Raw genomic sequence first — 15,244 nt, 5'->3', positions numbered from 1 at the left:
TTATAGCTTTTAACTGAAATCTGTGATGGCCCTTTTGCCACAAAAGTCATGGAAATGTGGCCATTAGAACAGTCCAGGGAGTGCATGAAAAACTCAGTTTTATTTTAGAATGAATATGACACTAAATTCTGTGAAACTATGTCCTCATAGCCTCAATCAAGTAGCTTTTTTAGCTGCTCTTGAAGTTATTATCATCATTATTTAATTTTATTTTTTGCAGTGCTGGGGGTATACATGTCAGGTGAATGCTCTATCACCGAAGCACTGTTACTCTTCTTGAAGTAAACTCTGAACAATTGTTGAGAGCCTTGTTTTGACCTGAAAGGTTCCCAGAACTTGTGAGAACGAGTGGTGTGGCTGGGTCACAATTCTTACTATTGGCTGTGGCAGAAAGATTCACTGACCTTAAGTCTGTTTTCTCTTTGTCCCAATTGTCTTGCGTTCTCTTTCCTGCCTCATGGCCAAAGAGCAGAACGCACCCATTCTTTACAATATGGAAAACCTTTTCAATGGAGCAGAGATTAGAGTGTTTGTTAGGGGAAAATTGTAAAGAATCCAATTTCCACCTCCAGGACTCGTGTGCAGATTTCCCGAATAAAACCAAGGCCAGTAACCCAAAGCAGCAGGAGTGAGCGCCTGCACTCACCACGCAGCACAGGGCTCCGGGCACAGAGACCTCGGGAAGGTTTTGTTTCTGCATCATGCTTGGTAACTTTTCGCTTAGCATGCTGACACTGAGGTGCACCTAAATGTTACAGTTCAAGCAAAGCACAATTCTACATTTAAAAACTAAGGAATAAAATCAAGTAAACAGTTCATTGAACAGTCACTAGCCATCGAGCCTTGCGGGCATCCCATGTAGATGCCTGTCGACGCTCCTGGCCTTATAGCACCAAACACCTGGACAAAGCTGAGGCTCAAATAAAACAGAGCAGAAGAATTCTCCTCTTGCCTCCTTATCTCTTTGCCAAGTCACAAGGGGTTAAAAAAGAAGGAAATGATCTCGTTCATAGCAATTGGCCAAGATTTAAACAACAATGACAACAAAAATTGAACAATAAGAACAAACCTAGACCCTGAAAGTAAGCCAGGGATTTCAGAGTTTGTCATTTGGGTTTGATACAGAATTGAAGGAACATTAAGAAAATGAGGAGACTCATTGTCATGCTTCAATCCAGAGAAAACTCTACTAAATTGGACCTTACTATCCCAGAAATTCTTTGGGAAGGGATTTCCAAGGTGAGAATGCAGGTTTTCCCAGAGGCATTTGTATTGTGACCTCCTCAAGCTGTGGAAGCAAAAAGTCAGGGTTTAAATCACTTCACAGAAAGTAATGACTAGAAGACCAAGCATTGCGGGGGTGTGTGTAGGGACCTGGGGGTGGGGCATGCATAGGCCTTCAGTGGTTCCTGACGATATTCTCCACTGCAGGCAGCATGCAAAATCCAGCTAGGAAATCACAGGACAGAAGTGAGAAAGGACTGGGACCAGAGTCCAGCAATCTTTATCATTCATACACCCACCCAAGATTCCACGAATATACTTCGCCTCAAGAATCTGGAAGCTGACCCTTCCTTGGAGATTCTTAGATAGGGTCAAGGTGTGCTGAAGTGGACATATCCTCCTGTCCAGCAGTATTTCTATGCCCCATTAATTTCCAACACTCTACTGGAAGGGCTACATTAAGAACTGAGATGTCTTCATGTCAGGTTTCATCTTCTGTCCCCAGGGAGTGGTGTCTCCAGTCTGGACCACATCCACAAATGGACACTGTCATCAGCAGGACCGGGGAAGCCAGAAGATCCGCAGTAGATCCGAAGTCACTCGCAGCCCTGAGACAAACAGTCTTGTGGAGAAAACAAGATCCTGGCAACATCTGCCTAGGGTGAAAAAAAGTCTAGTAGTCAACCGTGTGAGGGCTCCTGAGGTAAGAAGCAATGCAGATCCTTAATGTTATAAATAAATAAATAAACAAATAAATAAATAACGAAAGCAACTGAAATACAAGAGGGCTCATTGGAGATAAGCACCTCTTCTCAATAAAAATAAAAAAAAAATCCCCTCTTAGAGTGTCAAGGCCCTCATGCAATGGTGATTATTAGTAGGCTCAGAAGAACCTGTAGGAAGGAAAAGCATGGAGATAAGAACTGGAAACATTCCAACGCTGCACATCTGTCACCTGATGACACACAAGTCATCTGAAATATCCCCGAGGTAGTCTTGTTTTCAAGGAGTTGCAAAGGGCTCCAGACCCACTTGGAGCTTCTTCCCCCTTTAATGCCATTGCACATTCCCACACATCCCGTGTCCGCCTCCGTGGAATCACAGGCAAGGTGCCCCCCACTCCGCACTGTCAACCACAGTACAGTTGGAGGCCTGGGCTGGCCACAGTGAAATGCAATTCCAACATCTGGTTTGCACGCCCCACTCCAAAGAGGACTCTGTCAAATGATGCAGGTGCTTACTTTTGGGGGGATGCTACAGAATAAAATCAAAGAAGTCTGGTATGCAACAAACATGCATGTCTGTCTCTTATTGAATCCACACTGGGAAGATATCCCCTCATTGTGCCTTTCACTTTTAAGAAGGAGCCAAAAAGAAAGTGGAAAGGAATCAATGCTTTAAAATTCGGAAGCGCATCTCTGATACCAGGAGCAATACGTACTGTTTACTCTCAATTCACCAGGCTATGCATGAATAGCTCGTGGGGGAATCACCTTGGTGATAAATACAACTTACTCTCTAAGGGAACAAGTTACGACATTCAGCAATCCTATAGAAAGTTCGATTTTGGCTCCTTTCTGCAACAGAGTTCCTGGTTGATATTAGAGCCTATACAATGTGCATACCTGCAAGGAAAATCATTCTTAGGACCTGTTCAACCTCCTCACTGGCTCAAACACAAAACCCTGGGAGACAATAGGGAACTGGACCAATTAAGTAATACTCCATAACCCAATGGAACTTGGAGACTACATTTCCACATTCCATTTACCATTCAGAAGTTAGCAGGGAAATCCTGACTTTGATCACATGAAACATGCGTTCTTCCCTTAGACTTAAATTTTTTTTTTAAAGTCTCATTTGGGAAAAATGCAATTAAAAAAACCCTGTAATTTTATCCAAATGGCCATGTGAGGAAGGAAAAAAAGAAGCCATCTTCCTCTTATGCACTATCACTGCCCAGGGGCCATTCTAACAGGAAACCCTTCAGAACACCACCCTGGATCAAGAACTTCAACATTAAGTTAACCAAACAACAACAACAACAAAATAAAGTCAGCATTTAGTCACAGCTCTGTCCTCCTGTAGAAGATCGTTGAGCTCAATAACAGTTGTGGCAAAATCTACCAGGTCTACAAAGTCAGATGTGATGATGTTGACACCCATCGCTCCAGGCTTCTGAGTCTTCACCCAGTCTAGGATGGCAGGAAGATTCCTACACAGAGGAAGGGGTTGGGGGAAGAGAGAACAGACCAATAAGAAGTCTAGAAAGAAAGGCTCCTCCAGAAATGGAAACATTTCTAGTTCAACTTTATGACTCTCTTAAGAATGAAGAAGTTGCTATGCCATCTGAGAACTACATTTCCCAGGGTTTCTCGTGTGGGAGAGGAAATTATTTAAATGACCCAAGCTCCAAAAAGGATAAACATGTCAATGGAACCTTGAAACATGACGCTCAAGAGCTTCATTACTGGTGGATTTTTAGATCATTTTAATCATGGAAAAATATATCAAAACTGAAAATACGTTATTATGTCAACGGCTCACATTTTACTATGCTTGCTTGTCATGTATCTATCCATGACTCCATTACCATCTTTCTATCAGCCCATCTTGTACTTTTGGCCTATTCCACTTGCAAGTGGCTATATACATCCCCTAAATGTGTCAATAGGTATACTAGGGGGTCAACTCTTGTTTCCTTGGGAAATTGAAGGCATGTTTAATAAAAAGCACAAATCTTAAGTTCACACTTAGTTTTGTCAAGTATACACAAATAAACCAAAGTCATCCCAATGATAACACACTATCAGCACTTCCCGAAGTCTCTTCTAAGTCAGTTCCTGCTCCATTTTCCCAGAGGCAACAACCATACAGATTCATCTTCCATGATAAATTAGATTTGCCTGTTTTAGAGCTTCATGTTCACCATGCATGTGTCTACAAATGTATTCTTGAGTTTTCTTTTATGTGGCACAAAATAGTTTTGAAATGTATCCTTGTTGTACATATCTGTATTTCTTTTAACTATTGCATAGTTTTTCATTGTGTGAACATGACATAGATTGTTTATTGTCTGTTTCCAATTTTTGGTTTTCAATTTTTATTATGAATAAAACTATTGTGGGCATTCTTCTACAATTCTCTCTTTTTTTTTAATGGCATTTCTTTACATTTCTCTTGGCTAAAAACCAAGGCATAAAATATCTGTCTAACAAAGTTGGCTTACATGTAGTCTTATAAGAAATTACCAGACCTTTTCACAAGGTATATTCCGGCCAACAAACCAGATAGCTCTGTTTGCTTCTGATGCTACCACTCTTTTAAATTCTAGTCATATTAGCGGACATGTAGTGAAATCTGTATGTATTAATTTGCATTTCTCCTGATGAATAATCTTTTTGATTATTCATGCTATGTCTTGTTTGACAGTCTTAGTGAAGATTTTTTGGCTATTTGTGGATATTCCTGGAGGTTTCTGTTCAATACTGCATTGTTTTTTCATTTTCCTTTTCTTAAATGTTAAGTTATGGATATGATTTACAGATTATAAATCATTTGAAGGCTTTCTACATGATAAACACTTTCATCCAAAGAAGCTCTGAGTTTAGTTTCACAAACCAGTAAGTGGATGTGATGGTGTTGAGGTTAGATGTAAATGTGAACACCATCAGCAGAAAGAGGCACGAAGCATAAAAGCATGCTTACAGTTTCACAGTCTACTAAATACCCAATAGGTTGAAAACAGCTTCAGGAAGACACAACCTGGTATGTCTGATTATTCTCTTAATTGTCCCTTCACCCTTCTTTTGGTCATACCCACTTTGGTTGTTATTTTTCCCTTTTCTTTCTCCTTCATAGCTCCCTCCTTTTTTTTTTTTTTTTTTTTTTTTAAAGAATGAGTTCTGACTTATCAGTCTTCTGAAAAAGCAAGTTATTAAATACTTGATAGCATTTTTCTCATTCATGATGACAACTATAATCCATCCTGGGTCTGTTCCTTCAGTGGAACCTACAGTTGGTCATGAGCTAAAACAATTTACAGTGTTATAGTTATAGCTGACTTGTGACTTAGTAGACTACACATTCCTCAGAGTACTTCCTTTTTCTTAGCTAGACTTCTGAAGAATTACTAAACTCAATATGATTTTACTCTCCCACTGTCCCTCATCCTCTCTCCCTGTAAAATAAGGATCATAATGATATAGTAGATAGATTTTTAGAGGGATGAAGTAATGGGAATATAGTAAGTACTGTGAGGGCATTTGGCAGAAGAAAAGGAATCATATTGTGGAACTAAGGGTAAGATATTTCCTTAAAATACTAAGACCTTGCCACCTAGGCAACAAAACGTCGTAGCCTAAGAATGATGGAGGTAGAGACTATGCTGGGAATTACACAGTGGCTCCTGAGCCTGGTGCATTGAAGCTTTCCCACAGTCCCTAGTCAATGTTTTAAGTATGGAATGCAGGCGCCATCTGCTGGTCATCATGGGGAGATAAGATTTGAAGGCCTAGTGGCCCAGCTCCAGAAATCTGCAGCTTGGAGCCCAACCCGAGCCTGAGCAGAGAAATGTGGGAAAGGTATGTACCAGTGGTCTCCAGGGACAAAAAGCCTTGTGTCTGTTTTGCATTATACCTGCCAGCCTTCCCCAACGCTAAGATCAAATAATCAGGATTACGTACAAAGAAAGGGAAACATTGAAGCTGTGGTGAAAGGGCAGCCACTCATTCTTTGCTTAACTCCTGACTTTTACCAGAAAGAGAGATCCAGCAAAAAGCAGAGCCAGACATTTCTGACACCAACAGGCTACAGAGCGTACAAACTTCCCTTTGACCTTGAGGCCCACTGGAGAATAATGCTGGGTCCGGTGCCTTTCTAAAGTGTTTCTTCACCGACATACATACTACTTTGTGCCAGGCACTGTGGTAGGATTTCCAGCTTAAGTCTACAGTTTTGTGAGGTATTATTAACCCCACTTAACTTGTGAACGAAGTCCCAGCACAGAAAATTTATCCAAGGCTGCCTGGTTGCTAAGAGACCCTATTAGTTTGCTGGCTAGGGCAGCCGTGACAAATACTCACTGGTTGGTTTCAAGGAGTGTAGTGAATTTCCTCTTGTTTCAGAGGCTAGAAGTCTGAAGACAAAAATGGCCAGAGGTCTGATTTCTTTCCTCTTTCCTTGTCTTGCAGATGTTACCTTCCTATTGTCTGCTTCCTGGGGCAGCTTCTATGTACACGGCCCTGCCGTCTCTTAGTGGGTAGAAATGTCCTCTTCTAAGGACACCAGGTGAAAATTGTGTCAAAGTCCATACCAATTGTCTTTTCCCAATTTAATTACCATTTCTCTCTCTTTTGGACAGTATTGTGTTTGAACTCAGAGCCTTGCAAGGGGCTCTTACTCCTTGAGCCACACTCCATGCCCTTAATTATGTCTTTTACAAAAGCCTTTCTCCAAAAATAGTCCCCCGCTGAGGTAGTGGGGTTAGGACTTTAACATATGGATTTTGGGAGAAGAGGCATACTGTACCACCTATCACAGGCTGGTCCCAGGCCTTCTGATTTCAGTTCACATCTCCTAGGTGCCTTGTGCCCCGGCTTAGGCAAAAACTCACTTTGGTCTGATCTCAGTGAGAATGCTAAGAATCTGAATTTCAGGATTTTGCAAATCTGAGGGCAAACGACTATCAGAGTTCAGTCTGAATATCTATAATTTTCTGTGGTTTCCTTCCAGGGTGATGAACCAAGGTGATGAAACAAGATTTCAGGTGCATAGTTCACCTATGAGTTTGGGAGCTAACTCCCTGATTGAGAAAAGGATCTCTTTAGTTGAAGGACAACCAACCTTCCCCTGGGTTTGAATTGATGATCAGTGTTCAGGAACAGCTGGAGAGCATTCCCATGTGGCTGATCAGTGAGGACAGACCCACTGGGTGCTGGTACTCAAGGAAAGGACCTATGCTTACTCAGTAGTTCAGAGGAAATGGCAGCCACGTGCTGCCCTGGCACTGGGAAACACATTATTCTTGGCCACGTCTGCATTTCCTCTTTGGCAGATGTGTACAGGAATGTGCTTGTGACCAGCAGAGGTGAAGATGACAAAGTATCTTCCAGTCTAAGGAACATCTGCCTACCAGTTGGGCAAGAATTCTGCCATACTGGGAGACCTGGACTTTGGGCACATGGTACCATCATTATCACTAAACAAGGAGCCTAGCATTCATCTACAGCCAGAATAATGTAAGAATTTTGAAGTTTATACACAATTTACTTCATGGGTTGTTTTTCTTGACTGTGTCTTATCTTAAGTGGGGAAAATAATGTGCTTTGGACAATGTGCCCTTCTAGAGACTGGCTTGGATTTAAGAAGCAAATGAAATCATTCTCAAAATAGTACTTTCTGTTCAGAATACAGAACACAGCTATAACTTCCTTATTCTCATTATCTCTCAGCAAAGACTTTTATTAGCGTGATTTTCGCCTTACTTTACAGGAATCTTTCTGTTCATTTTTCCTATGAGCTGGTGAGTTTCAGAAGTCAGAGACTACATTTTCTATCTGTTATCTTTGTACCTGCCCTCTCTTCGATACTCACTTTAGTGAATGAATAATCCAGTAATATTAATTTATACATTTATAATTCATACATTAATTTATACATTTATGGATGCATGAACAAATGCTATAAAATGAGTTTGTAATTCTAGATCCTTAGATGTCATACTAGCTTATCAAATTCTTTTTACACTTGGGTGCAAACAATTCAATCAAGTCTTACAAAAGCCACATAGAGAGAGGTTACTTGTTGTGTTCATTGTCAATATAATCAGGAGGCCTCACCAAAAGGAAAACTGTAGCTATCTCTTGTTTAGGCGAATTATTGTTATTTGAACTCAAGCTATCTAACCTCAGAACACAAGTATGTATGAATGATTTTCTTACTACCTGTACTGAAAGTCAGGAACTAAATGGATTCTTACAGATACCTTTTGTTTTCTAAAACATATTTGCTTTCTGAACTTGGATTGCAAGAGATGCCCTGCTCTCCAAATATATTTGTAACATATAAATCGATGCCCACATACACATATCTACTTACATACATATACACAATGCACATATATACACATATATGTGCATATATACTTACATACAGATGTGTGCATATATACCCATATTCCTTCATAAGTACATACATATAAACATCTATACACATATACATATAAATATATACACACAAACACATAGACATACACACACGTAATTATCTTTTTCTAGATAATATCTATCAGTTGTTGGTCTCCAGGATGATGAATGTTAATCGTCTCAGACAGAATGACTGAATGTCTCTGTGAGATGGTACAGTCATGCTTAATTCTTCCCTGAGGAAGTATCTGTAGCTATGGCATGATTCTCAGGACTCAGTCACTATGGAAGGGAGAGGAATGAATTCATTCCTACAGGGCTCACCTCTAAGTCCCCATCACTCATCAGCACAGCCAGCAGAGTGTTTAATTATTCTCCGGTGAGGGAGTGCCTACCTGGCCAGCTGCAGGGGTGTGGGCGGTCATGTGTGAGAAGAGAATAAACACTACAAGGGGCGCAAAGTGCTTTGCCTTAGAATTACAATTTAGGAAGTATTTATGGAATAGTGGGAACATTTTAACAGAGTGCTTAAGAATCCTTCAGGTACTTTTAATACAATCTTCCTCAAATCTACATTTTTTCAATCTGCAAACTTCATTGTCAGAAGAGAATGAAGATTAATGACCTTGAAAAACCTTACCAGGAGGTGACATTATTCAAAAAGAAATGTACTCATTACCTGACTTAAGTAACTATAATTCCTCTATCACCTTTACAATAACAATACATTTTTAAAAAAACAATTAAAAAAAAAAAAACTCCAAACCCTACCAGAGCCAGGCACTGGTGGCTCACGCCTGCATTCCCATCTACTCAGGAAGCTGGGATCAAAGGATCATGGTTGAAAGCCAGTACAGGTAAGAAAGACTGTAAGGCTCTTTTCCCCAATTAGCCATGAGAAAACTGGAAGTAAAGCTGTGGCTCAAAGTGGTAGAGTGCTAGCTTTGAGCAAAAGAGCTCAGTGACAGCACCCAGGCCCTTAGTTCAAGCCCTACAACCACTATCATAAACAACAAAAACTTACCAGGGGATAGGTGCCGATGGCTCATGCCTGTAATCCTAGCTACTCAGGAGGCTGAGATCTGAGGATCATGGTTCAAAGTCAGCCTAGACAGGGAAGTCCAGGAGCCTCTTATCTCCAATAAATCACCAGAAAAAAACAGAAGTGGTGCTGTGGTTCAAGTGGTAGAGCATTAGCCTTGAGCTGAAGAGCCAGGGGACACTCAGGCCCAGAGTTCAAAAAGTCTTAGCAGGGATGTGGGGCCAGGCATGGGGGTGCATGCCTGTAATCTCAGCATTTGGGAAGTAGGGAGGCAAGAAGGTTGTAAGTTTGAAGCCAATCTGGGCTGCATATGGAGACTGTCTCAGAAAATATCAGCAACATGAAGAACAAAACCACCACCAACAGAAACCTTACTTTTAGGGTGGAAGCCAACGTTACCTGTGAACCAGAGTGTTTTTGAGGCCTCCAACCAGGCCTCTGGCGATGGTCTTCACTCTGGGGGTGAGGATCGCCTGGGACACATGGAAGGAGCCGCGTGGCGCTCGCTCACTTAGTGTGGTCTCCAGGAAGAGGATTAGTTTGCGCACACTTGTGGTATTCGCCCAGGGTGCTGGGATCTTCTTTCCTGGCCATAGGAAAGGGTATTGCTTGTAGAAGGGACAGTGATAGAAAATAAGAACCTGAAATGTTCAGAGCAGGGAAAGGAAAAGGTTGAATGTTAGTTTGTTTTCTTAATTTACTTATTTTTTTACTCTGATTGCTGGAGGGGAAATCAAACAAACAGATGTAGGAATTCAAGGAATGCTACATATATTTAAAGACAAATCAGCAAAGATGTAGTGAGCACTTGCTATGACTCAAAGATTCTCAAATGTAGGTAGGTGTCAGTGGCTCATGTCTGTCATCCTAGCTACTCAGGAGGCTAAGATCTGAGGACCATGGTCTGAAGTTGGTCTAAGCAGAAAAGTCGGTAAGACTGCTCTTATCTTCAACTAACTAAACATCTAGCACTAGATTTGGGTCATTAAAATTAAGGGTTAGTACCCAGATCCAAGTTTAAGCTTCGGTACACACACACACACACACACACACACACACACACACACACACACACACACACACACACACACACACACACACACACACACACACACACACACACGGTTTTTTTTAACTTTGTGTTTTACCATGAACAGTTAGGGAAATACAGTAACATTACAGACCAGCTTCTCAGAACAGTGTTCTAAATAAAACCATAAACCTGACCAGATTACAAAGGAAATCAGGGATATGAAAGTATGCCTATTCATATTACATAAATGTGAGAGATTAATGTATGCACTTTGTGATATATAATCAAATTATTTGTGGAGATTCTGAGTTCTATAATGTAAGTCAGTGCTAGTTTAAGCTCTCTCAATAATTGTGCAGTGACAGATTCACACCTATGAGAAAAAGTAACAGGTGGATCCAACGCTCAGTGTAGGAATTTTTAGTTAAAAGGTTAGTAAAAATGAATATGAAAAATGAATATGCCATCCAAATTCAGTCTTGTTAAAATCTCTCCATACACCCACCCAGGGAAGCTTTTGGACCTCAGGCTGAATACATCAGAAGTTTCTGGGTTGAGTTGGTCATAAGGTTTTTTACAAGTTATGTTTCGGGTGCACTGGCACTCAGCTCTTAGAATTTAGTTTATGTAAACACAGAGAACGAATTGGGGAATAAATAGATTTTCAACTGTGCTCACTGACTCCGAATGGAATCCTTCTCCCCAGGAGAGAAAGAGGGTGAGCACGAAGTCAAGGAAGAGTTCACACAGTCAGTGGGTCTCCAGTGGGATGGCTCACGATGGTGGTAATTTTGAAAATAATTAGCAAGCCATATCCACAGCATTAATTAGTTTCTGGGAGGCAGCCATGGGACAGGGAATTGCTATTTTGATCGTCCCAATTCAGAGCTCTACTGAGCAGGTTTCTAGAAGTAATACATATTATTTTCCCCCTATGGGCACCAGCGATCACTTCCCAGAGGAATGGTGTGTGTGTGTGTGTGTCTATTTACACTGCCTGACTGTAGTTCTCAGTCAGCGGACAGGATTATCGTCCAGGCTCCCAGAAACAGAGCTCTGTGGGCCAGTCTCATTTCTGGTGCATTCAACCAGGGAGGAAAGAGACTGACTAACTACTCCCAGAAGGCTCAGAGCCAGGGAGCACCAGATTGGAGTGTACCACTCAGGGGGATGGATGCTCTTGTTTGTAATGGTTCTGAGTAATGCTGTCTGACTATAATGATGTCGGTGGTAAACATGCGTGTTAATGAGGTTAATCACAGGCTCATCTTAAGCAGATTGCCTGGGAGATGGGAGGATTTCCTCTTGGCTGTGTAATTGGCTAGTTGGGAAGGCTGAGTCCTGTGAGGTGAGTGCCCTGGGCAGTAGGCCAGGGAGAGGCAGGAGTTTGTGCAGCCCAGTGACAGTCTGGCTGCACCTTATCCCATGAAGGTGCCCTAGGGCCAAATGTCAGAACAAGAGAGGCTGGTGCAGGTTCTGCCCTAGAAAAGGTACAGAAAGTAGATCTCTAGGGCCTCTTGGAGCAATTTGTGAGAGTTTGCAGCATAATCTTGGTTGACTGTGGGAGGCTGGGCTGGCAAACCAATTCTCAGGGTACAAGAATCCAGGTACAGTGACCGTCAATTTCTGGGGACTGCCTCCCCCCTCCTCCCGCCAGAGTATTAATATTTCTCTGAAATAGTCTCCCCGCCAGCTCAGTAGCTCATGTTTGGTTTGAGACTCAGTTTAAAATAAAAATCTCATTTTCTTTAAGGATAATTCCTTGAGTGACTTTATTCTGATCTTTCCTTTGTTGGAGCCAGAATAAAGATTTCTCTCTCTCTCTCTCTCTTTCTTTCGTTCTTTTTTCTTTCTTTCTTCCTTCCTTTCTTCCTTTTTCTTTCTTTCTTTCATTCTGTCTTTTTTTTTTTTTGTCAGTTGTGGGGCTTGAACTCAGAGCCTAGTTGCTGTCCCTGAGCTTTCTCTGCTCAAGGATAGCAGCTCTACCACTTTGAGCCACAGCACCACTTCCAGTTTTCTGGTGGTTAATTGGAGGTAAGGGTCTCATAGACTTTCTTGCCTGGGCTTGCTTTGAACCATGATCCTCAGATATCAGCCTCTTGAGTAGATCAGATTACAGGCAGGAGCCACCATCGCCTGGCCAGGATACAGATTTACGCTGTGTTCTACTTTTCAACTCATGTATTGCAAAACTCACTTTCTTCATAAGGCATAAAATATTTGAGGCAGTGCTATTTTACAATGATCTATTGATTATAGTCCACTAGTTTTTGGCATTGCATTTCTCCTTCAATCCTAATACTTCCGAGATGTGGGTTAAATCTTCTAATCCATTGTACCTTTGGAACTCCTATTTTCTAGTGTGCCAGTGTGTACCTGTGAACTGTGATATATATGCATGCTGATCCAATAGGTAGAAACACACTTCCTGATATTAAATTACAGTAACAATATACTCAGGAGGTATATGAAAGGTAGCTTGTCCGATAATAAAGTTTGACCACCAGTGCAACAAGGCCCTAGCTAAGTGACTGGTAAGTATCATTTAGATCTCTGGTTTCAGCTTTCAAGAGTCATATCTGAAAAAACAAGGAAAGGAAGGAGCAGGGAAGGTGTCTTGGGATTTAAGTTGGTGGCACTCAACCTTCCACAGGTTCTTTCCATCATGATTTAGGAGTATTTGTAGTTTGATGTGTGACACAGTTAAATCAGCCCATATTAACCATGATGATAGATCATCATTCTGCTTTGAGAAATTCAATATCTACCCTATTTCTTATTCCTGAAGGTACACCTTTGTCTCGAGGATTGATAGTCTATTTAATATGCAATCGGTCAACCATTGAGAATACTAGGTTTGTACACAATTATACAATTTTCTCGGGACTCCACTTAAACCTTACCCGAATCCCTACATTCAACAGCCATCCCTCTAATTTACAAAGAGAAAGTGCTTTTAATGGCAGTGCACGGAACAGCAGTTGTGCAAATCATCAAATGTGCTAGAATCAGAAGCCCTCAGCATCTGCAGCCAAGGGAGCTGGAGAGAGGCTGTGATTGAATCCTGCCTCTGACCTCTTATGAATAAAAGTAAGTGGCTTCCTCAGTTTCTTCATATGCCAGGATCAGGTGAGTTAATCCATGCGCCTACCACATTGTTACAGTTTAGTAAGTGATAGCTGCTAGTGGTTGCTTTTATTTTATAATGTTAGAGAAAAACTCTACTGGGAGTAAATCTCCCTGGGTTAAACATGTGAGTCTGGATAGATACAAACATAGGTTTAAGGGTAGAAATATAATAGGTATTTGGCAGAATATTCTTTAGAAAGCTGCCTTTTTTATTTTTATTTTTGCTAGTGTAGAGACTTGAATGCAGAGCCTCATGTTCTTGCTTAGCTTTTCACTCAAGGCTGGCAAGAGTGCCACTTGAGTCACGCACTTTCATTTCTGGCTTTTTGCTGGTTAATTGGAGACAAGAGATTCTCAGATTTGTCTGCCTGGGATGGCTCTGAACTAGATACCAGGATGAGTTCATGAAGTGTATTTAGCATGAAAGACATCGCTTACTTTTGCTGGTGTGATTGACAAACTGGTATTTCTAGTTCCTCAGGCCCAAACCTTGGACTACACTGGAATCTTGGCCTTCTTTGGTACTCAGACTCTAACCTATCAGCCTGCTGGCTCTACCTTCTGATCTATTCACAATATGTCCACTTGTCCCTGAATCTCATTGTTTTTCCCAGTTCTTCCTGAGATCCTGCTGTTTCCTGGTACAGCAGCCAGAGGGTACCATTAAAACCTGAATCAGGCCATGAGCTATGCTCGAACTGTCATCACAGGCCACCCTCGGTCTCTCTAACCTCTTTTTCCCTGCTCTACCCATCTGCTCTCTATCCATACCATTCCTACTTTTCTTCAGTGTTATCAGGGAAATTCCTGTCTTAGGGAATTACCAACACAGTTTACTCTGTCCCCAATTACCAACACAATTTCCTCGGGCAAATGCTATGTTTTCAATGAGAGCTATGTAAAATTGCAATCAGCTTTCCCACCCAAAGACCCCTGGTTCTTTCATACCCCACTAGATCTTTCCTTTGTATATAGCTCTAGAAACATACATAATGTATTTGTATATGTTATCGTTTTTTCCTTTTACCTTCTCTCCCTCCTGTTGAATGCAAAATTCTCATTAGTAAGTGCTTTATTTACTGATTTTTCCGAATCCATAGAATATCCATTCTTTTAACTCCTTAAGTTAAAAGAAGATGGATTGCTTAATGTGTCTACTAGGCAAGTGAGAGACCTTGCCTTTTCTTTTCTTTTTATTGTGAAGAGTCTAGGTTGGGGGGCAGGGAATGCAGCTTAGTGGTAGAGTGCTTGCCTAGCATGCATGAAGCCCTGGGTTCAATTCCTCAGTACCAAATAAACAGAAAAATCTGGAAGTGCTGCTGTGGCTCGCTCAATAGTAGAGTGCTAGCCTTGGGCAAAAGAAGCTCAGGGACAACACCAGGCCCTGAGTTCAAGCCCTAGGACTGGCAAAAAACAAGAGTCTAGGTTGGAGGCTGCCCTTTTTCTTTAGAAGTTCTTCTATGTCACTACCATTCCTTGGGGGTAAGAATGGGATTTACCTTTTGTTCCGTTCCTTTTCCTGAGCAGGTCCTCCACGGGCCTTAGTTTGGAGGTTCTTCTCTACTTCTGTTACCTTGAGGAATGCTATCATAATCTAGACCCCCCCCCCCCACCTTTCAGTAGGTTCTCCTTTACCTCTGTCTCCAATAGTGACCTAAATTCTATGAAGAG

At 41.5% G+C, this 15,244-nt stretch overlaps 1 protein-coding gene across 1 annotated transcript in view; it reads right to left on the bottom strand.

Moving 5' to 3' along the window:
- Positions 1 to 692: 692 nt before the first annotated feature.
- The window catches only part of Plcxd2 (phosphatidylinositol specific phospholipase C X domain containing 2), a 43,955-nt gene continuing 29,403 nt past the window's right edge, over positions 693 to 15,244 (bottom strand). Inside the window, exons 3-4 of the mRNA XM_042677033.1 lie at positions 9,811 to 10,052; positions 693 to 3,439 (exon numbers count right to left, since the gene is read on the bottom strand). Coding sequence (XP_042532967.1) covers positions 3,280 to 3,439; positions 9,811 to 10,052 — 402 coding nt within the window. The 3' untranslated portion in view covers positions 693 to 3,279. The remainder of the gene's footprint in view (positions 3,440 to 9,810; positions 10,053 to 15,244) is intronic.

The sequence above is a fragment of the Dipodomys spectabilis genome, unplaced genomic scaffold (genome assembly GCF_019054845.1).
Source record: "Dipodomys spectabilis isolate Male_0828 unplaced genomic scaffold, ASM1905484v1 ptg000032l, whole genome shotgun sequence".
In the NCBI taxonomy this organism is placed as follows: Eukaryota; Metazoa; Chordata; class Mammalia; order Rodentia; family Heteromyidae; genus Dipodomys; species Dipodomys spectabilis.
This window is presented reverse-complemented; position numbering and strand designations above follow the sequence as displayed.